The sequence below is a fragment of the Haematobia irritans genome, chromosome 1 (assembly GCF_050003625.1).
Source record: "Haematobia irritans isolate KBUSLIRL chromosome 1, ASM5000362v1, whole genome shotgun sequence".
Taxonomy (NCBI): Eukaryota; Metazoa; Arthropoda; class Insecta; order Diptera; family Muscidae; genus Haematobia; species Haematobia irritans.
Genome location: NC_134397.1, coordinates 215,485,028 through 215,509,940, shown reverse-complemented (window position 1 = coordinate 215,509,940; position 24,913 = coordinate 215,485,028). Strand labels below are relative to the sequence as shown.

At 30.4% G+C, this 24,913-nt stretch overlaps 2 protein-coding genes across 2 annotated transcripts in view; both read right to left on the bottom strand.

Annotated features, from left to right (window-relative positions):
* Positions 1 to 2,148: 2,148 nt before the first annotated feature.
* LOC142234749 (uncharacterized) overlaps positions 2,149 to 24,913 on the bottom strand; it is an 80,623-nt gene continuing 57,858 nt past the window's right edge. The window contains exons 5-6 of the mRNA XM_075305926.1: positions 3,089 to 3,257; positions 2,149 to 3,015 (exon numbers count right to left, since the gene is read on the bottom strand). Of these exons, the coding sequence (XP_075162041.1) occupies positions 2,284 to 3,015; positions 3,089 to 3,257 (901 nt within the window). The 3' untranslated portion in view covers positions 2,149 to 2,283. The remainder of the gene's footprint in view (positions 3,016 to 3,088; positions 3,258 to 24,913) is intronic.
* Positions 14,076 to 14,791, bottom strand: LOC142219882 (UDP-glycosyltransferase UGT4-like). Its single transcript, XM_075288649.1, has one exon. The coding sequence runs from the start codon at positions 14,760 to 14,762 to the stop codon at positions 14,076 to 14,078; it is 687 nt and encodes a 228-aa protein (XP_075144764.1). The 5' UTR covers positions 14,763 to 14,791.

The following is a 24,913-nucleotide window of genomic DNA, read 5'->3' as shown; positions in this document are numbered from 1 at the left end:
AGAACAACTCACAATTTTTTTGCTGGGAAAAGTGTGGAACTACTTTTAGTTGCTTTATTATAAATTAATTGTCGAGTTATTTTGATGTCTAATTTTTTATTCAATTTTATGAAATAAAACATTAATTGAACCTATAAGTTCAGTCTATAAATTTTTAGCTAGGGGGGCTATAGCCCCCCCTAGGAAAATTGCCTAGCTACGCTAATGAAAATGCCACCATATTTTGTATTGTTGTTTTTGGTTTCAGCTTAAAAGCATGCATTGACTAAACTACAAGTGTAGCTTAACAAACAGAGGAAAAGTGTGCTTGTCAAATTTATTTGGGCAAAGCCCTATAGACTGCAAGGTGCACCCAGAGAAGGAATATGATCACCTCAACCATGTTTCTAGAGCATAATGTTATTTTTCGACGAAGAACATGTAACATGTTTGCGGCAACCATGTTATTTTCTCAAAAGGCATATGTCTGATTTCGGCAACCATGTATATGTTTGCCGAGAAAATAACATTTTTGCGACAAAAATGTTCCATGGTCATCGTCCAAAAATAACATTTTGCTCTTAAAACCTGTCTGGGGTGATCATATTCCTTCTCTGCGTGTGGTTGGATGTACAGCTGTTTCGGAATTACCACATTCCTCATCAGCATCCTCTACTTGCAGCAAAACTATCAATCAATTATCAGAATAAATTCGGGTAATTCACTCAACCCAAAGTGAACTACACTTGAACCTTCCGAAAAAAGGTTTGTAAGTCGGCTACAAACCCTAGGAGTTAAATCGGAAGATCGGGGGGCTATGCCAAAAAACATGGTTGGATTCACACAATATGCAGCACATCTAAGTGTAGTTCTAGAATCTAGACCCCAAATCCGAGGGCCGTGGGCTATATCAAAGACTGTATCGATACACAATACCTCTTTATGGTCCTAGAATACCTCTAGATTTCCAACTTGAGGCAAATTGGATAAAAACTACGGATTCTACAAGCCCAAGAAGTAAAATTTGGAGATCGGTCTGTATGGGGGCTATATCAAAACATGGACCGATACTCACCATTTTCTGTGCACCTCTTTATGGTCCTAAAATACATCTAGATTTCCAATTTCAGGCAAATTGGATAAAACCTACGGATTCTATAAGACCACGAAGTAAAATCGGGAGATCGGTCTATATGGGGGCTATACGAAAACATGAACCGATACTCACCATTTTTGGCACACCTCCTCATGGTCCTAAAATACTTCTAGATTTTTAATTTCAGGCAAATTAGGTAAAAACTACTGTTTCTATAAGCCAAAGACCCCCAATCGGGAGGTCGGTTTATATGGGGGCTATATCAAAACCTGGACCGATATTGCCCATCTTCGAACTTGACCTGCTTGCAGGCAAAAGACGAGTTTGCGCCAAATTTCAGCACGATTGCTTCATTATTGAAGACTTTAGCGTGATTGCAACAGACAGCCAGATAGACAGACGGACAGACATGGTCTTCGAATTTCTCCCTGATCAAGAATATATATATTATATAGTCGTAAATCGATATTTCGATGTGTTACAAACGGAATGATAAACTTATTATACCCCCGTAACCATTCTATGGTGGTAGGTATAATAATCCCAAAAAAGAAATTTGGATTTATTTTGATAGTGCTTAAGTTAGTTTTTAGGGCTAATTTTCATGGAGCCCATATTCATAGCGCTGAGTAGATATATCAACTGTCAAACGGGCGGTATAGAAAGGATAGCAACTTGAAGCAAAACATATCACCCACACTGTATGTCAATCTAACGCTCCCAATAAAGAGAACGGCACACACCAAGCCAGCCCGCATGTCATATAGAGACCCTCTGCGCTAGTCATATCTAATAATTTCGATATTAGTACACAGAAAAAATTTTCACGAAAACTTTTCCAATTAAAGCCTTAATTGAGTTTAAAAAAATATTCAATTATACATTTAATTGATTGAACAAATTTTTTAATTGAAACAAAAATCAATCACAAAAATTAATAGTGTCAATTGATGTTTTAATTTGATCAATTAATTTTTTAATTGTATCGATTAATTTTTTAATTCACTTTTAATTAATTTTTTAATTGATGCTCTCATTTCTGTGATTATATAAAAATTAATTTAATCAATTAATTTTGTGATTGAATCAGAAAAACATTTTTTTTGTGTATGAACTTATTTCAAGATCGTTGATTTTAATAATATATTTAAATTTAAAAAAAAATATCTAAACTCTTACACTATTGTTTAACATATAATTCAACTTAACTATTCTTTCTTCATTTTTCCACTATTTTTACCACATAAAAATCTAAAAATCAATTTTAGGGATATTTTCAAAATTTTCATCACTACGTAAAAAATCAAAAATATACAAGCAAACACATCTAAATTGTTAGCTTCCACAAAGGACATAGTCTTCAGCGGACTCTGGAGATGAGGTGCCCCCTTATAGCGTATCAAATATTCAAGCCAGTAGACAGCATTATCCTTGATCTTCAAAGGACGATCACGATATATAGATGAAAATTCCTTTACATTATTGCGATAGGTTTCGTTTTCCAACACTTCCTTTACTGTCTTACGAATGACCTCCTCCGTTAGAGTTTCATCGTGGTCTATGGATAAACCATAACCTTTACGTACTACCTCATCCATATTCATGGGTTGATCACCGAATATGGGTAATCCCACCATTGGAACACCATAGAATTTTGCCTCAGTTATGCCACCTTTACCACCATGGCCAAAGAATAATTTCACATTGGGATGACCTAAGATATCGGCTTGTGGTAACCATTTGCGGTATAGAATATTTGGTGAATTTCCAGGAACCTGAGACTCATCATCACATTTCCAAAGGACTTTTTGGGGTAATTTTGAAAGGACATTGTAGATTTTTTCTAAGGCTTGAGGTTGCAAATGACTGTTTTTCACATTGGTACCCAAACTAAAGAAGATCACTCCATGCTCAGCAGAGTTAATGAAATCGTCAATATCCTGAAAGCAACAAAAACAAAACGAAATGATCAGACCTCCTTATAGTTTGAAAAGTAAATTATGATTATCTTACCTTTGGCAATAGGTTAGGTACTTCATTCAAATGAATACCTCCGATTTCAATGAGACCCGGTACCAGAGGTCTTACAGGTTTTTCGCTAAAATGATGGCTAAACAAAACCATGGCAACTCTTTCTTTGGCTTTCTCATAGCTGGCGTATTTATCAGCAGGGAAGTGTTTTCTGTAATTCAAAATAAAATGAGAAATTGTTAGCACTGAAAAAAAAATATTGACTTAAGATGAAAGATTAGGCAAACAGAATTTTAGGAGACGCTATTTAAACAATGGTACTGGATACCTAAGCCATGACGGATTGTAATGATTGTTATGAAGGTAAATTACTCGTTTATCCGGGACATGTCCCAAAACTGTGCAACACTGGCATCAGCTGTTTAACAACAATCAGAGGAAACAGGTGAAATCTTACATTTTTTTATACCCTCCACCATAGGATGGGGGTATATTAACTTTGCCATTCCGTTAGTAACACATCGAAATATTGCTCCAAGACCCCATAAAGTATATAAAGGATGATACGGTCAAAATTTGGTCAATATAAACTTGACGTATTTCTTTCAATTTTGCATTTAAAAACCTGAACACCCCTCATTTTGAAGGTGTGTGTGTGTAGCATGTTGCTTCTATTTTGATTTTGGAATTCACTCTTCAGTTGTCAAAATGCCGTCCAAGCAAGAAGAGCAGCGTATAAAAATTTTGCTCGCGCATCGCGAAAATCCGAGCTACTCGCACGCAAAGCTGGCAAAATCGCTAAAAGTTGCCAAATCAACCGTTACAAATGTAATTAAAGTGTTTGGGGAACGTTTGTCGACAGCCAGGAAGTCTGGATCGGGGGAAATCGAAAACCGGAAGCCGTTGAGACGACAAAGAGAGTTGCCGGTAGTTTCAAGCGAAACCCTAACCTCTCTCTCCGAGATGCCGCAAATAAGCTGGGTGTATCGTCTACAACCGTGCATCGATCCAAAAAAGGAGCCGGACTATCGACTTGCAAGAAGGTAGTGACTCCAAATCGCGATGATAAACAAAATACGACGGTCAAAGCGCGATCCCGGAGGCTATACACGACGATGCTGACGAAGTTTGACTGCGTGGTAATGGACGACGAAACCTACGTCAAAGCCGACAACAAGCAGCTTTCGGGACAGGAGTTTTATACGGCAAAAGGAAGGGGAAAGATAGCAGATATTTTCAAGCACATAACATTGTCAAAGTTCGCAAAGAAATATCTGGTTTGGCAAGCCATCTGTACCTGTGGCTTGAAAAGCAGCATTTTCAAAGCTTCCGGGACTGCCAACCAAGAAATTTACGTGAAAGAGTGTTTGAATAAACGTCTGCTGCCTTTCCTGAAGAAACGCGGTTGTTCCGTACTGTTTTGGCCGGATTTGGCATCTTGCCATTACGGTAAAAAGGCCATGGAGTGGTACGCCGCCAACAACGTGCAGGTGGTTCCCAAGGACAAGAACCCTCCCAACACGCCAGAGCTCCGCCCAATTGAGAAATACTGGGCTATTGTCAAGCGGAACCTAAAGAGCAACAGTTCAAGGCAAACTGGCTTTCTGCGGCGAATAAGGTGGACAAGGTGGCTGTACAAAATCTGATGGCAGGTGTCAAGCGTGAGGCCCGGCAATTCGGATTTGGAAAAGCGAAAGCCTAACTGAATATTTTTCCTGAATTTTATACTAATTGAACTTGAACAAGTATATACGGCCGTAAGTTCGGCCAGGCCGAATCTTATGTACCCTCCACCATGGATTGCGTAGAAACTTCTACGAAAGACTGTCATCAACAAATTTCAACTCACATGGTTGTGAAATATCATATGCTACCACCACGTACCAAATTTCAACCAGATCGGATGAATTTTGCTTCTCCAAAAGGCACCGGAAGTCAAATCTGGGGATCGGTTTATATGGGAGCTATATATTATTATGGACTAATAGGAACCAATTCTTGCATGGTTGTTGGATACCCTATACTAACATCATGTACCAAATTTCAACCGAATGGGAAGAATTTTGCTCTTCCAAGGTGCTCCGGAGGTAAAATCTGGGGATCGGTTTATATGGGGCCTATATATAATTATGGACCGATATCGACCAATTTTTGCATAGGTATTTGAGGCCATATATTAACATCACGTACCAAATTTCAACTGAATCAGATGAATTTTGGTCTTCTAAGAGGCTCCGGAGGTCAAATCTGGTGATCGGTTTATATGGGGGCTATATATAATTATGGACCGATATGGACCAATTTTTGCATGGTTTTCAGAGACCATATACTAACACAATGTACAAAATTTCAGCCGGATCGGATGAAATTTGCTTCTCTTAGAGGCTCCGCAAGCCAAATCGGGGGATCGGTTTATATGGGGCTATATATAATTATGGACCGACATGGACTAATTTTTGCATGATTGTTAGAGACCATATACTAACACCATGTACCAAATTTCAGCCGGATCGGATGAAATTTGCTTCTCTTAGAGGCTCCGCAAGCCAAATCGGGGGATCGGTTGATATGGGGGCTATATATAATTAGGAACGATGTGAACCAATTTTTGCATGGTTGTTAGAGACCATATACTTACACCATGTACCAAATTTCAGTCGGATCGGATGAAAATTGTTTCTCTTAGAGGCTCCGTAAGCCAAATCGGGGGATCGTTTTATATGGGGGCTATATATAATTATGGACCAATACAGACCAATTTTTGCATGATTGTTAGAGACCATATACTAACACCATGTACCAAATTTCAGCCGGATCGGATGAAATTTGCTTCTCTTAGAGGCCTCGCAAGCCAAATTTGGGGGTCCGTTTATATGGGGGCTATACGAAAAAGTGGACTGATATGGCCCATTTGCAATACCATCCGACCTACATCAATAACAACTACTTGTGCCAAGTTTCAAGTCGATAGCTTGTTTCGTTCGGAAGTTAGCGTGATTTCAACAGACGGACGGGCGGACATGCTCAGATCGACTCAGAATTTCACCACGACCCAGAATATATATACTTTATGGGGTCTTAGAGCAGTATTTCGATGTGTTACAAACGGAATGACAAAGTTAAAATACCCCCCATCCTATGGTGGAGGGTATAAAAACGTCAATTTAAATAAAAATGGAATCCGGCAACATCGACACGATTTGTACCAGAGAGTATTAAGAAAACAAAAGAACGAAGGTTAGGTTAGGTTAGGTTAGGTATAGTGGCAACCCGAGATTTCAGGCTCACTTAGACTATTCAGTCCATTTTGATACCACAGTGGTGAACTTCTATCTTATCACTGAGAGCTGCCCGATTCTATGTTAAGCTCAATGATAAGGGACCTCCTTTTTATAGTCGAGTCCGAACGGCGTTCCACATTGCAGTGAAACCACTTAGAGAAACTTTGAAACACTCAGAAATGTCACCAGCATTACTGAGGTGGAATAATCCACCGCTGAAAAACTTTTTGGTGTTCGGTCGAAGCAGGAATCGAACCCACGACCTTGTGTATGCAAGGCGGGCATGCTAACTATTGCACCACGGTGGCTCCCTAACTGTCAAGCGAAACTGCGACAGTACACAAAAAAAATTCACGAACACTTTTCCAATTAAAATCTTAATTGAGTTTTAGAAAATGTTCAATTAAAATTTTTATTGAAACAAAAAATTTTTTAATTGAAATAAAAATCAATCACACAAATTAATAGTATCAATTAATATTTAATTGGATCAATTAATTTTTTAATTGACTGCCAATTAATTTTTTAATTGATACTATCATTTCTGTGATTGAAGACATTTCAATTAAAAAATTAATTGGATCAATTAATTTCGTGATTGAATCAGAAACATTTTTTTGTGTGTAGGTAGGTGGCAGTCATGAGGAAATTTATCTAATGTCATGCAGTTTTTGTCGGCGCTTCTCTCAAATATCATACAGTTTGCGTCGGCGTCTCCCAGTTCAGTTCTCTGCCGGCCTTATGAAACGTAAGAAAAATAGAATTTAAAACCTACTTTGTAATAACAAATGTTCTTTTATATAAATCGTTTGATTCCATTAATTTTTTGGCAGACAATTTGAAATTATGACTGCCGATGCCTTAATAAAGAATTTATCAAAACAACACTTCGACCGCAACGTCGGTTATACTAAAGCTGCAGTCATTGTGCGACATCTATACTGTTGACATTTGTTGTTTTTGTAGAAGAGAAATGTTCGTCCTCTTGTTTTCTTAATACTCTCTGTTTGTACTGATGAGATGTTCTGTATAGAACACAAGTGCAACGATCTTGCGGATATCTCATACAAATGTTGCATCTAGTACTAAAAGAAAACAGGACTAATATTGACAGATGCAAGTGCTGCCTATGGAAATTTACTTCAAAAGTCGCCCATGCACTTTTATTTTGGCTGAAAATTTTAAATTTCAACTTGACAACACTCTACCATTTTTCAACTCAAAAGACTGATTTGTGAAAAAAGTTTCATGCTAAACGAACATAGCACACAGCAGTAAAGTTTCTAATTGACATATGTAATATATAGGCAAGATGATAGTTATGCCCATATTTAATATGGTTTAAAAGTTCTTTATCTAAGCACACAAAAAATTATTTACTGATTCAATCACGTAATAAATTGATCCAATTAATTTTTTAATTGAAATGTCTTCAATCGCAGAAATAATAGTATCGATTAAAAAAAATAATTAAAAGTCAATTAAAAAACTAATTGATTCTATTAATTTTTATACCCTCCACCATAGGATGGGGGTATATTAACTTTGTCATTCCGTTTGTAACACATCGAAATATTGCTCTAAGACCCCATAAAGTATATATATTCTGGGTCGTAGTGAAATTCTGAGTCGATCTAAGCATGTCCGTCCGTCTGTCCGGCTGTCCGTCCGTCTGTGGAAATCACGCTAACTTCCGAACGAAACTAGCTATCGACTTGAAACTTGGCACAAGTAGTTGTTATTGATGTAGGTCGGATGGTATTGAAAATGGGCCATATCGGCCCACGTTTACGTATAGCCCCCATATAAACCGATCCCCAAATTTGGCTTGCGGAGCCTTCCGGAGCAGCAAAATTCATCCGATCCGGTTGAAATTTGGTACGTGATCTAAGTATACGGTCTCTAACAAGCATGCAAAAATTGGTCCATATCGGTCCATAATTATATATAGCTCCCATATAAACCGATCCCCAGATTTGAACTCTGGAGCCTCTTGGATGAGCAAAATTCATCCGATCCAATTGAAATTTAGTACGTGGTGTTAGTATATGGTCTCTAACAACCATGCAAAAATTGGTCCATATCGGTCCATAATTATATATAGCTCCCATATAAACCGATCCCCAGATTTGACCTCCGGAGCCTCTTGGAGGAGCAAAAGTCATCCGATGCGGTTGAAATTGGGTACATTTCGTTAGTATATGGCCTCTAACAGCCATGTAAAAATTGTCAAATTTTATTACTATAGAAAGTTTTGTCAAAATTGCATTTCTATAGAAAGTTTTGTAAAAAGTTTATTTCTATAGCAATGTTTGTCAACATTTTATTCCCATAGAAAATTTTGTCAAAATTTTATTTCTATAGAAAATTTTGTAAAAAATTTATTTCTGTAGAAAATTTTGTCAACATTTTATTTCTATAGACAATTTTGTAAACATTTTATTTCTATAGAACATTTTGTCAACATTTTATTTCTATAGAAAATGTTGTCAACATTTTATTTCTATAGAAAATTTTGTCAACATTTTACTTCCATAGAAAATTTTGTCAACATTTTATTTCTATAGAAAATTTCCAAGTTTTTATTCCTATAGAAAATTTTGTCAAAATTTTATTTCTATAGAAAATTTTGTCAAACTGAATTATATACGTATTTAATCGGCCTTTTTTTGTTTAATATATACCCCTTATGGACTAACTTACAATTTAGAAGACAGTGTTAAAAAGTTTTACGATACCTTGCCATCGGCAAGTGTTAATTGTAATTGTGGTAATTCGATTGTGGATGACAGCTTTTAGTAGAAGTTCCTACGCAATCCATGGTGGAGGGTACATAAGATTCGGCCTGGCCGAACTTACGGCCGTATATACTTGTTGAGATTGATTTTTGTTTCAATTAAAAAATATTTTTTAAAACTGTATTAAAATTGTAATTGGAAAATTTTTCGTGAAATTTTTCTGTTAAGTATCACTAACCGTACTTCATGAAAATGGCCGTAAATTGGTCTATTAAATTTTTTGGTGTACTCAGATGTTTCTTATTATTATTTTGACTGTTGATAACACTTTATTGATATTAATATATACAAGTATAAGCCACCAGCTGATAACATCTATCTTTGGGTTTCATACGGAAGACATATTACGGACTGGTCAAACAGAATAAACGCAAGTCATTGTTGGACAGATGTTTTATGTACACCTTATAATTTATCTGTTATGAACTTGCTGCTTATCATTAAACTTTTTTTTTATTTAATTGATAACACTAGGCAGTTTTGTCAATTTGATTTATTTCCGGGCACTACTGTGGTACAGGGTATAATCAGTTTGTGCATTTGTATGTAACGCCATGAAGGAAAAGTCTAAGACCCATCGTTTAGTATACCGATGGTCTTAGAATTGAATTCATTCTTCGATTTAGCTATGTCCGTCTGTCTGTCTATCCGTCCGTCCGTCTGTCTTTCTGTCTGTTCATGTATTGTTGTGTGCAAAGTGCAGGTCGCAGTTTAAGTCCGACCGTCCTCAAATTTGGCATAGGGTCCTTTTTCGAGACAAAGACAATCGCTATTGTTTTTGAAAAAAATCGGTTCAGATTTAGATATAGCTGCCATATATATTTATCATCGATCTGGTCATAATTGGCGTGTTTGTCAACCGATGTGCTTCGTACATATTTTATGAGTCTCGAAAAACTTGCAAAATATCAGCCAAATCGGTTCAGATTTAGATATAGCTCCCATATATATCTTTCGCCCGATATGCACTTATATGGTCCCAGAACTAGAGTTTTACCTTAATTTGCTGACAATTTTGTACAAGGAGTACAATTGATCTTGTCGTCAATTGTGACAAATTTAGTAGAAATCGGTTCAGATTTGGATGTATGTTAGCTCCCATATATACCTTTCGTTCGATTTAGACTCATATGACCATAGAGGGCAAAATTTAACACCGATTTACGTAAAATTTTTGCAAAATAAACGGAATTGACATTCTATCGATGCATGTGAAATTTGGTTAAAATCGGTTCAGATTTAGATATAGCTCCCGTATATATCTTTCGTCCGATTTAGACTCATATGACCGTAAAGGTTAAATTCTAACACCGATTCACGCAATATTTTGCACAGAGAGTCGAATTAATATTGTATCAATCCTTGCTAAATTTTGTTGAAATCGGTTCAGATTTAGTTAGGCGCCATAAAAATATATCCACACAAAGAAAATTTGATTAAAACTTTTTTTTACCAGTGTATGCCCTAAGGTGAAACATAATATGTTTGAACAATACAAACAATATTTTGTTTGGACCAGTCCTGAAAATATATATGCTTGAAGCAAAATGTGTTTGGGGTATATGTTACAGAAGCGAATTTTTTTTTTGAGGGTGTAGCTCTCAAAAAATTTGAAGGAGTTGAGATGGTATCAAAAATTGCTGTCTTCATAGTGGTGAAGGGTATAATATAGTCGGCCCCGCCCGACTTTAGACTTTACTAACTTGTTTAAATCTATAAACGGCATAAAAATCATTCCATGGCCTTTTTAGCGAGTTTTTTGCCTTTTTATATCAACCACCATAGAATGGTGAAATATCCATTTCCATTAAGTATATACAGTGGAAATTCTCAAACTTTGTGAACTGGACACCTCTCAAAAGTGGACAATTTTCGTCAGACTTTGTCATATTGTGGACAAAATTTAGGCGACTGCGAATGTGCACTCCTCAGAGGTTTCAGTGTATATACTTGATCACACACAAAAGAATAATTTTTGTCTTCAATCACAAAATTAATTGATCCAAATAATTTTTAATTCAACCACTGAAGTGATAGTATGAATCACCAAAGTCAATTAAAAACATAATTGATCCAATTAAAAAATTAATTGGTACAATAAATTTTTGTGATTGATTTTTGTTTTGGTTTCAACTAATGAATCAATTAAATTTTTAATTTAATATTTTTTAAAACTCAAATTTTAACAGAAAATTTTTTTTATATTTTTTCTGTGCAGTGAGAAATTCTAAGACAATATTGATACGTGTCCGTCTACCGTCTACCTGTATGTTTTAATCACGATACAGTCTTCTATAATTCCACTATCATCCCGAAATTTGGCACAGATTCGTTTTTTGTCCGCACGCAAGTCAAATGCGAAGATATATATATAGGCCCAGGTTTTGATATAGCCCCCATATAAATTGATCTCCCGATTTGACTCTTTGGCATATACACACTGAAATTGTTATACAATTTGCTTAAAATTAAAAATTTTGAGGTATGTTAGGTCCACCATACAGCAATGGTTAGCATGTCCGCATTGCATTGGTTCAATATCAGTTTCCTTTCATGGTTTAATTTTTCTCAGTAATTTTTTTGATATTTCTGAGTATTTCGAAGTATTTGGGCTTCTAGATTTTTATTCGATTTGCCTTAAATTTGGAAATCTAGAAGCATTTTAGGACCACAAAAAGGTGTGTGTCCAATATGGTGTGTATCAGTCCATGTTTTGGTATAACCCCCATCAGGGTTGCCATTTTGGTCCGATCAGACCAAAATTGGTCCAAAAATTTATTAAATTTTACATTAGGTCCGATGGTCGGACCAAATGGAATTTGGTTGATCTTGGTCCATTTTCGTCAAATCGGTATTTTTTTCCAAAATTTTTAAAACTTTGACAACATTTTCTGTAGAAATAAACTTTGATCAAAAATTTCTATAGATATAAAATTTTAATAAAATAAAATGTTGTATAACATTTTGCCAACATTTTGTACAGAAATAAAATAAAAAAAAAGTTGTATAACATAGATACAAAATTATGCAAAACTTTTTTAAATGAAAAAAATTTTGTAACAAATTTATATAGAAATAAAATATAAATAAAATAAGAAATAAAATTTTGCAAAATTCTCTATAGAAATAAAATTTTGACAAAATTTTCTATAGAAATACAATTTTGGCAAAATTTTCTAAAGAAATAAAATTTTGCAAAATTCTCTATAGAAATAAAATTTTGATAAAATTTTCTATAGAGATAAAATGTTGACAAAATTTTCTATAGAAATAAAATTTTGTCAAAATTTTCTATAGAAATAAAAATTTTCTAAAGAAACCAAATTTTCTATGGAAATAAAATTATGACAAAATTTTTTATAGAGATAACATTTTGACAAAATTTTCTATATAAATAAAATATTGACAAATTTTCCAGAGAAATAAAATTTTGACAAAATTTTCTATAGAAATAAAAATTTTCTATAGAAACCAAATTTTCTATGAAAATAAAATTTTGACAAAATTTTTTATAGAGATAAAATTTTGACAAAATTTTCTATAGAAATAAATTTTTAACAAAATTTTCTATAGAGATAAAATTTTGACAAAAATTTTCTATGAAAATAACATTTTGACAAAATTTTCTATATAAATAAATTTTTAACAAAATTTTCTATATAAATAAATTTTTAACTAAATTTTCTATAGAGATAGAATTTTGACAAAATTTTCTATAGAAATAAAAATTTTCTATAGAAACCAAATTTTCTATGGAAATAAAATTTTGACCAAATTTTCTATAGAAAAAAATTTTAACAAAATTTTCTATAGAATTAAAATTTTGCAAAATTTTCTATAGAGATAAAATTTTGCAAAATTTCTATAGAAATAAAATTTTCTATAGAATTAAAATTTTGACAAAATTTTTTATAGAAATAAATTTTTAACAAAATTTTCTATAGAAATAAATTTTTAACAAAATTTTTTATAGAGATACAATTTTGACAAAATTTTCTATAGAAATAAAATTTTTACAAAATTGTCTATAGAAATAAAATTTTGACAAAATTTTCTATAGAGATAAAATTTTGACAAAATTTTCTATAGAAATAAATTTTTAACAAAATTTTCTACAGAGATAAAATTTTGACAAAATTTTCTACAGAGATAAAATTTTGACAAAATTTTCTATGGAAATAAAATTTTGACAAAATTTTCTATAGAAATAAAACTTTGACAAAATTTTCTATACAAATAAAATGTTGACAAAGTTTTCTATATAAATAAATTTTTAACAAAATTTTCTATAGAAATAAAATTTTGACGAAATTTTCTATAGAAATAAATTTTTAACAAAATTTTCTATAGAGATAAAATTTTGACAAAATTTTCTATAGAAATAAAATTTTGACAAAATTTTCTATATAAATAAATTTTTAACAAAATTTTCTATAGAGATAAAATTTTGACAAAATTTTCTATAGAAATAAAAATTTTCTATAGAAACCAAATTTTCTATGGAAATGAAATTTTAACCAAATTTTTTATGGAAAAAAAATTTTAACAAAATTTTCTCTAGAAATAAAATTTTGATAAAATTGTCTATAGAAATAAAATTTTGACAAAATTTTCTACTGAAAAATATTCAATCGAAGTAAAATTTTGAAAAAATTTAAACTTTTAAATTATATTAGTTTAATTTGGAAAAATGGTCCGCTAGTACGAATTTTGGTCCAATTTTAGAAAACTGTTGGTGCAAAAGAAAAATTGATTATGGCAACGCTGGCCCTCATATTGAACGATCTCTCGATTTGACTTCTTGGGGCGTGGATGCCACAGTTTTCATATGATTTGCTTCGTATTTGAAATCTAGAGGTAATTTAAATCAGTTAAGAGCTGTGCACAATTTGTTTTATAAAGGTCCAAATAGGTCCTTTAATTTTACGAGTTTATTTTTCTTTCATTTACTTACTCATAAAAAGGCTTCCCATAATAGTCTCGCAACTTAGCCGTAGCTATATCAAATATAGCATAAATCATATTCATAAAACGTCCCGCAAGACCCTTAATATCAGCAGATAAATTGAATATGCTTGAAGGCGTATAGGAGATTTCCAAGGGATTACCAATTGATGCAATAATACATGCTGTCGGTATATTCGGCCATATCAATGCTATAGGGCAATTGAAATGTTCGGCCAAACCAAACGCATAATCCCCTGCAAAATAACCAAAAATCATTAAATCGAAATGATTTTCAGAATTACGTTGCAATTCTTTCAATTTTGGGTCCTCGAAATATTCAGCGACTTGGATAATTAAATCCTTAAACATTGTTATGAGCGTCTTGAAGCGTTGTGTTAAGCTCTTAGTGCTCATGCCATTCATATAGGGATTCAAATCAAATGAACCTCGATCCAGGTGAATGTGGATCATGCTTGGATGTAGCCATTCCGATTTCAGGGGTAATACCGAGACTACCGTGACATTATGTCCTCGTTCAGCCATAGCTTTAACTACAGCCATATCGATAATTAAATGTGATGAACTGCATGTGGGCAGGAAGGCCAAAATGTTTGATGTTTCTGCAGTTCCGGAGGTCATGGCTAATATGAAAACCATCCACTTGATGGATTTTAATATTAAATTTCTCATTTCACTTAAATTCAATTCGATACTAGACACAATCGTTTAGTTAACCCGTTTGAGCAGAACTAATATGCTAATATTATTCAGGAAGCCTGTTAACTTTCTAGAGTCTTTGTCCTTATCACATTTTATCAATAAGCTTTCATATCAATGAAAGAGTTGTTTGCAATCTTCGTCCATTCGCAATAAACTTAATATGCACATAATCATTGCATGCTATTTTTTAGATATACTCTAAGGTCTTAATATTACCATTGCCTAATTTTGAAAGGAATTAATGCTATATATAGATATATTTCTATAGATTTTTTGCCAAAATTTTATTTCTATCGAAAATTTTTGTAAAAATTTTAATCCTATAGAAAATTTTTGTAAAAATTTTAATCCTATAGAAAATTTTGTAAAATTTTTATTTCTATAAATTTTTTTTTTCAAAATCTTAGTTTTATAGAAAATTTTGTCAAAATTTTATTTCTATAGAAAATTTTGTCAAAATTTTATTTCTATAGAAAATTTTCTCAAAAATTTTGTAAAAATTTTATTTCTATAGAAATTTTTTCAAAATCTTAGTTTTAGAGAAAATTTTGTCAAAATTTTATTTCTATAAAAACTTTTGTCAACCTTTCATTTCTATAGATAATTTTCAAAATTTTATTGCTATAAAAAAATTTGTCAAAATGTTATTTCCATAGAAAATTTTGTCGCCATTTTATTACCATCGAAAATTTTGTCAAAAATTTTATTTCTATAAAATATTTTGTCAAAACTTTACTTTTATAAAAATTTTGCCAAAATTTTCTTTTTATAGAAAATTTTGTCCAAATTTTATATCCATAAAAAATGTTGTCGCCATTTTATTTCCACCGTGGTGCAATTGTTAGCATGCCCGCCTTGCATACACGAGGTCGTGGGTTCGATTCCTGCTTCGACCGAACACCAAAAAGTTTTTCAGCGGTGGACTATTCCACCTCAGTAATGCTGGTGACATTTCTGAGGGTTTTCAAAAACTTCTCTAAGTGGTTTCACTGCAATGTGGAACGCCGTTCGGACTCGGCTATAAAAAGGAGGTCCCTTGTCATTGAGCTTAACATGGAATCGGGCAGCACTCAGTGATGACAGAAGTTCGCCAATGTGGTATCACAATGAACGGAATAGTCTAAGTGAGCCTGATACATCGGGCTGCCACCAAACCTAACCTAACTATTACCATCGAAAATTTTGTCAAAAATTTTATTTCTATAAAAAATTTTGTCAAAACTTTACTTTTATAAAACGGAATAGTCTAAGTGAGCCTGATACATCGGGCTGCCACCAAACCTAACCTAACTATTACCATCGAAAATTTTGTCAAAAATTTTATTTCTATAAAAAATTTTGTCAAAACTTTACTTTTATAAAACTTTTTATTTCAATAGAAAATTTAGCCAAAATTTTATTTTTATAGACAATTTTGTCAAAATTTTATTTCTATAGAAAATTTTGTCAAAATTTTATTTCTATAGAAAATTTTGTCAAAATTTTATTTCTATAGAAACATTTGTCAACATTTTACTTCTATAAAAAATTTTGTCAAAATTTTATTTCTATAGGCAATTTTGTCAAATGTTTTTTTTTTTTAATGGAAAATTTTGACAAAATTTTATTTCTATAGAAAATTTTGTCAAAAATTTTATTTCTATAAAAAATTTTGTCAAAACTTTACTTTTATACATTTTTTTATTTTAATAGAAAATTTAGCAAAAATTTTAATTTTATAGACAATTTTGTCAAAATTTTATTTCTATAGAAAATTTTCTCAAAAGTTTAATTCTATAGAAAATTTTGTCAAAATTTTATTTTTGTGGAAAATTTTGTCAACATTTTATTTCTATAGAAACATTTGTCAACATTTTATTTCTATACAAAATTTTGTCAAAATTTTATTTCTATAGGCAATTTTGTCAAATGTTTTTTTTTCTATAGAAAATTTTGACAAAATTTTACTTCTATAGAAAATTTTGTCAAAATGTAATTTCTATAGAAAATTTTGTCAAAATTTCATTTCTATAGAAAATTTTGCCAAAATTTTATTTCTACAAAAAATTCTGTTAAAATGTTATTTCTACAAAAAATTCTGTTAACATTTTATTTCTACAAAAAATTCTGTTAACATTTTATTTCTATAGAAAATTTTGTTCCTATAGAAAATTTTGTCAAAATTTTATTTGCATAGAAAATGTTATCAAAGTTTTATTTTTATAGAAAACTAACGTAACCCGGCCCGCTTCGCTGCTCCTTCCGAAGCGTATTTGGAGGAACATTTTGCATTAACTTAGTCAACTATATCCTTCGTGCTGAAAACAAATTCGAAAAGATTTCAATTCTTTTAAACAAATCGGACTACTTGATTTTTCGTTTATAGGTACAAATACGGCGGGAGAGGGTGTACCCTTTCCTCCAAATTTTTTTAATAATGTTCTGTATTCAAGTAGTTGGACAATCTTCTATATTTCTTGTGAATTTTAAGTGGGGTTTGTCAAGGAAAGGTATCCTTCTCCTCAACATATCTGAAAATTAAGCACTATATTATAATAACATACAAAGAATTACTGTTTCCCATCCAATAAATCGGAAAAAGCAAAAGTAGTAAAAAATTTTACCACATTAACATTTGCTAAAATGTTGGAAAATGATGCACCCTCTACGTTGGCTGCCAATTTCATGTAAATTTAAGTTCTTTACTAAAAAGAAGTCTGGCAGAAGCCTGTACAAAAATTATAAAATTATGTACCGAGTTCCCATTTACGGACAACCCTCTACTTTCAATTTAAGAAAAAAAAAAACGGACAAAAGGGAACCCTCTCCCCACCTTCGCTCCACTCCGACCTGATATCGGACTATCACGTACCCTATATTAATGTCGCAACTACTCAATGGTCCCTATAAATTCTATCGAAGTAAATCGATAAAGTTTATTTCAATTTTCCCCTTCCCCAACCAGATATCGAAAAATCATATAATAATTTAAAAATTATGTATAAATTTAATCACCTCCTGCCACGTCCCTATAAATTTCAAGTAGATCGGAGATGTTTAAATGTTGCTCTATTGTTTTAAAGGGACGTCACTTTTCCCGATACAATATCGACACGCCTAACCTTCCCTGAAAATTCTTGAAACTTTCCTTCAAGTGTGGGGCAAGGAAGGTTGCCTCTTCGTTAATAACCTTCCCCCACTGCCTTTGTCAATTTCAAGAAAACTTAAATTTTTTTGTAGTTTTAGAGGAGGACCTCCTCTCCGACCAAATATCGAAAAGTGATTAGCGTATCTTTTGTAAACGTCCCAGAAAATGTCAAGCAAATTATAAGCCTAAAGGGGTGGCCTCTCTTCCGTCCAAATATCACAAAATCAGGTATCAACTATTACGGTTGACGGAGGTTACGATCTCTCCCCAGTCCTCTGTAAATTTCAAGTAACTCGGTAAAGTTTAATTGTTTCTCTGTATGTACTTAAGAGAAGCGGATGTCTCCCTATGTCCTTTTATTTTTATTAAAAAATCAGGAACCTGATATAAATTTCGTAACCCATTTTTTCTGTAAAATTTCAGTCGGCGGAGTTTAGTTTTGTTTGTACTTTCAAAAAAAAAATTTGGGCAAAGGGGTGGTCCCCCTCCCCGACCAAATATCGAAAAATAATGTAGCGGATTTTTGTCTACATGCCAACCCCAACATTCAATGAAAATTTCAAGCAAATCGCATAATTTTGTTCCAAGTTTCAAAAAGTAGGGCAAGGGGGAGGTCCACATCCCTATCCACATTTGAAATCATCGGGTACCCCATATTAATTCCATAATCTTACCGCATGTTCTCTGTAAATTTCAGATAATTTAGAGAATTTTAGTTTTTTCACTGTACTTTAAAAAAAGACGAACAAAGGGGAGGTCCCCCTCCGCCACCAAATATCGAAATATAAAGTAGCGGATCTTTGTCTAGATACCAAACCCAACCTTCAATGAAAATTTCAGGCAAATCGGTCAACTTTGGCCCAATTTTCAAAAAGTCCGACAAAGGGGGGGTCCCCCTCCGCGCCCAGGTGTCAAAAAATAAGGTACCCTAGTTTCACCACATGAACGCCCCCTACGATCTCTGAAAGTTTCAAGTAAATCGGTTCAGCCGTTTCGGAGCCAACTCGGTACATACAAACAAACAAACAAACAAACAAATAAACAAACATAGATTGAATTTTATATATATAGATTTTGTCAAAATTTTATTTTTATAGAAATTTTTTTCAAAATTTTATTTCTATATAAAATTTTGTCAATATTTTATTTCTGTAGAAAATTTTGTTAAAATTTTATTTCTATAGAAAATTTTGTCAACATTTTATTTCTATAAAAAATTTTGTCAACATTTTATTTCTATGGGAAATCCGTTTGACACCGCGTGTGTGTTGATTCATTTTCATAGACGGATCTTTTTGAAATCTTTACACCGTTCATGATCTTTTCTATGGGTATATTTTCATATTGCCCATATATTTTTTTACTGGGTTATTTCGATTCAGATAACGAATATTTTCATTAATAATACAAAATTGTGTTTTACTATTTTGTTAATATTTTTTCCTCAATGTACTTACTCATATAAAGTTTTTCCATAATAGTCTCGCATCTTAGCCATAATTATATCAAGAATGCCATAAATCATATTGATAAAACGGCTCATGAATCCATTAAGATCAGCAGATACATTCAATACGCTTGAAGGCGTATAGGACATTTCCAAGGGATTACCAATTAGTTCCAAAATACTTACTATCGGTATATTGGGCCATATCAATGCAACGGGGCAATTGAAATGTTCGGCCAAACCAAAGGAATAATCCGCTCCAAAATAACCAAACATCATTAAATCGAAATGATTTCCAGAATTATTTTGTAATTCTTTCATTTTTGGATCCTCAAAACATTCGGCCACTTGAAAAATTAAATCCTTATACATTGTTATGATCGCCTTGAAACGTCGTGTTAAGTCTTTAGTTTTCATGCCATTCATAAAGGGATTCATATCATATAAACCTCGTTCAAGTTGAATATGGGTCATGCTTGGATGTAACCATTCCGATTTTAAGGGTAAAACCGAGACTACCGTGACATTATGTCCACGTTCAGCCATAGTTTTAGCTACTGCCATTTCGATAATTATATGTGATGAACTAGCAGAGGGTAAGAAGACCAAAATATTCGATGTTTCTGCAGTTCTAGAGGTCATGGCTAATATGAAAACCATCCATTTGATGGAATTTAGTATTAAATTTCTCATTTCACTTAAATTCAATTCGATACAAGACACAATCGTTTAGTTAACCCGTTTGAGCAGAACTAATATGCTAATTATTCAGGAAGACTCTTAACTTTCTAGAGTTTTTGTCCTTATCACATTTTATCAATAAGCTTTCATATCTATGAAAGATTTGTTTGCAATCTTCGTCCATTCGTAATAAACTCAATATGCACATAATCATTGCATGACATTTTTTAGATATACTCTAAGGTCTTAGTATTACCATTGCCTAATTTTAGAAGAAATTAAACACTTGAACGTTGTCGACTATATGATTCCCTATTAAAACTGAACAGGCAGTTTAAAAATCATATTTGGTTATTTAACTGCAGTCACTTAGGGCTATATAAAAATATTTATCTATATATATAGAAAAACTTTGTCAACATTTTATTTCTATAAAAAATTTGTCAAAATTTTATTTCCATAGAAAATTTTGTCAAAATTTTATTTCTATAGAAAAATTTGTCAAAATGGTATGTTATTTCTATAGAAAATTTTATCAATAGTTTATGTTTATAACAAATTTTGTCAAAAATTTATTTTTATAGAAAGTTTTGTCAAAAATTTATTTCTATAGAGAATATTGTGAAAATTTTATTTCTATAGAAAATTTTGTCAAAATTTTATTTCTATAGAAAATTTTGCCAAAATTTTATTCTATAGAAAATTTTGTCAAAATTTTATTTCTATAGAAAATTTTATCAAAATTTTATTTCTATAGAAAATTTTGTCAAAAGTTGGTTTTTATAAAAAAAAATTGTCAAAACTTTATTTCTATAGAAAGTTTTGTCAAAAGTTTATTTCTATAGAAAATGTTGTCAAATTTTTATTTTTATAGAAAATTTTGTCAAAATTTTATGTCTATAGAAAATTTGGTCAAAATATTATTTCTATAGAAAATTTTGTAAAAATTTTATATCTATAGAAAATGTTGTCAAAATTTTATTTCTATAGAAAATTTTGTCAAAACTTTATTTCTATAGAAAGTTTTGTCAAAAGTTTATTTCTTTTATTTTGTCAAAAATTTATTTTTATAGAAAGTTTTGTCAAAAATTTTTTTCTATAGAAAATTATGTCAAAATTTTATTTCTACAGAAAATTTTGTCACAATGGTATGTTATTTCTATAGAAAATTTTATCAATAGTTTATTTTTATAAAAAATTTTGTCAAAAATTTATTTTTATACAAAGTTTTGTCAAAAATTTATTTATATAGAGAATATTGTGAAAATTTTATTTCTATAGAAAATTTTGTCAAAATTATATTTCTATAGAAAATTTTGCCAAAATTTTATTTCTATAGAAAATTTTATCAAAATTTTATTTCTATAGAAAATTTTGTCAAAATTTTATTTTTCTAAAAAATTTTGTCAAAACTTTATTTCTATAGAAAATTTTGTCAAAGGTTTATTTCTATAGAAAATTTTGTCAAATTTTTATTTCTATAAAAAATTTTGTCAACATTTTATTTCTATAGAAAATTTTGTCAAAATATTATTTCTATAAAAAATTTTGTCAAAATTTTATATCTATAGAAAATTTTGTCAAAATTTTATTTCTATAGAAAATTTTGCCAAAATTTTATTTCTATAGAAAATTTTATCAAAATTTTATTTCTATAGAAAATTTTGTCAAAAGTTTGTTTTTATAAAAAAAAATTGTCAAAACTTTATTTCTATAGAAAGTTTTGTCAAAAGTTTATTTCTATAGAAATTTTTGTCAAATTTTTATTTTTATAGAAAATTTTGTCAAAATTTTATGTCTATAGAAAATTTGGTCAAAATATTATTTCTATAGAAAATTTTGTCAAAATTTTATATCTATAGAAAATGTTGTCAAAATTTTATTTCTATAGAAATTTTTGTCAAAATTTTATTTCTATAAAAAATTTTGTCAAAACTTTATTTCTATAGAAAGTTTTGTCAAAAGTTTATTCCTATAGAAAGTTTTGTCAAAAGTTTATTTCTTTTATTTTGTCAAAAATTTATTTTTATAGAAAGTTTTGTCAAAAATTTTTTTCTATAGAAAATTATGTCAAAATTTTATTTCTACAGAAAATTTTGTCACAATGGTATGTTATTTCTATAGAAAATTTTATCAATAGTTTATTTTTATAACAAATTTTGTCAAAAATTTATTTTTATACAAAGTTTTGTCAAAAATTTATTTTTATAGAGAATATTGTGAAAATTTTATTTCTATAGAAAATTTTGTCAAATTATATTTCTATAGAAAATTTTGTCAAAATTTTATTTCTAAAGAAAATTTTATCAAAATTTTATTTCTATAGAAAATTTTGTCAAAAGTTTATTTTTCTAAAAAATTTTGTCAAAACTTTATTTCTATAGAAAATTTTGTCAAAGGTTTATTTCTATAGAAAATTTTGTCAAATTTTTATTTCTATAGAAAATTTTGTCAAAATTTTATTTCTATAGAAAATTTTGTCAAAATATTATTTCTATAGAAAATTTTGTCAAAATTTTATATCTATAGAAAATTTTGTCAAAATTTTATTTCTATAGAAAATTGTGCCAAAATTTTATTTATTTTATATAAAAAAATATTTCTATAGAAAATTTTGTAAAAATGTTATTTCTGTACAAAATTTTGTCTAAATTTTATTTCTATAGAAAATTTTGTCAAAATGTTATTTCTATAGAAAATTTTGGCAAAATTTTATTTCTATAGAAAATTTTGTCAAAATTTTATTCCTATAGAAAATTTTGTCAAAAAGTTATTTCTGTAAAAAATTTTTTGAAAATTTTGTCAAAAATTTATTTCTATAGAGAATTTTATCAACATTTTTTTTTTCTTTGGATAATTTTTGTCAAAATTTTATTTCTATAGAAAATTTTGACAAAAGTTTATTTTTATAAAAAAAATTGTCAAACATTTATTTCTATAGAAAATTTCGTCAAAAATTCATTTCACTGTTGTTGTTTTGATTTCAGCTTCAAACCATGCATTGACTAAACTACAAGTGTAGCTTAACCAACAGAAATGATTTCCAGAATTATTTTGTAATTCTTTCATTTTTGGATCCTCAAAACATTCGGCCACTTGAAAAATTAAATCCTTATACATTGTTATGATCGTCTTGAAACGTCGTGTTAAGTCTTTAGTTTTCATGCCATTCATAAAGGGATTCATATCATATAAACCTCGTTCAAGTTGAATATGGGTCATGCTTGGATGTAACCATTCCGATTTTAAGGGTAAAACCGAGACTACCGTGACATTATGTCCACGTTCAGCCATAGTTTTAGCTACTGCCATTTCAAGTGTAGCTTAACCAACAGAGGAAAATAATTTTTGTCAAATTTATTTGGTTTATTTGGTTATTATTTGCAAGATGGTTGGGTGGACGCACGTTTCGGAATTACCACATTCCTCATCAGCTTCCTCTACTTGCAGCTAAACTATCAACCAATTATCAGAATAAATTCAGGCAGTTCACTAAACCCACACTTGAATCTTCCGAAAAAAAGGTTTTACATGATAACCGGCTTATGCCGAAATAAATTCGTACAAACATATCTCTTTTCCTTTGCCAACGTCAAATTATCGATTTGAGTGCAGTTGGCAGGGTTTATTTTGAGCGTGCTTCCTCTTTTTTTCATTCGTTTTGTTTTGTTATCGTTGGTTTTTTCTCCCTTTAATAAAAAAACAACAATAACAAAACAAAACGAATGAAAAAAAAATTATTTCTATAGAAAATTTTGTCCAAATGTTATTTCTATAGAAAATTTTATTTCTATGGAAAATTTTTTCACAATTTTATTTTTATAGAAATTTTTTTCAAAATTGTATTTCTATAGAAAATTTTGTCGCAATTTTATGTCTATAGAAATTTTTGTTAAAATTTTATTTCTATAGAAAATTTTGTTAAAATTTTATTTTTATAGGAAATTTTGTCAAAATTGTATTTCTATAAAATATTTTGTCAAAATTTATTTTTATAAAAAATTTTGTCAAAAATTTGTTTCTATAGAAAGTTTGTCAAAAGTTTATTTCTATAGCAAATGTTGCCAAAAATTTTATTTCTATAGAAAATTTTGTCAAAATGTTATTTCTATAGAAAATATTGTCAAAATTTTATTTCTATAGAAAATATTGTCAAAAGTTTATTTTTATAAAAAATTTTGTCAAAAATTTATTTCTATAGAAAGTTTTGTCAAAAATTTATTTTTATAAAAAAAAATTGTCAAACATTTATTCTATAGAAAGTTTCGTCAAAAACTTATTTGATTGTTGTTGTTTTTGATTTCAGCTTCAAACCATGCATTGACTAAACTACAAGTTTAGCTTAACCAACAGAGGAAAAGAATTTTTGTCAAAATTGATTTGGGCAAAGCCCTATAGACTGCAAGATGGTTGGATGGACGCACGTTTGGGAATTACCACATTCCTCATCAGCATCCTCTACTTGCAGCAAAACTGTCAACCAATTATCAGAATAAATTCAGGCAGTTCACAAAATCCGAAATAAATTCGTACAAACATATCTCCTTTCCTTTGCCACCGTCAAATCATCGATTTGAGTGCAGTTTATTTTAAGCGTGCTTCCCCTTTTCTCATTCGTTTTGTTTTGTCATTGTTGGTTTTTTTCCATTTAATAAAAAAAACAACAATAACACAACAAAACGAATGAAAAAAAATATTTCTATAGAAAATTTTGTCAAAAGGTTATTTCTATAGAAAATTTTGTCACAATTTTATGTTTATAGGAAATTTTGTCAAAATTGTATTTCTATAGAAATTTTTGTCAAACTTTTATTTCTACAAAAAATTTTGTCAAAATTTTATTTCCATTGAAAAATTTATCAAAAC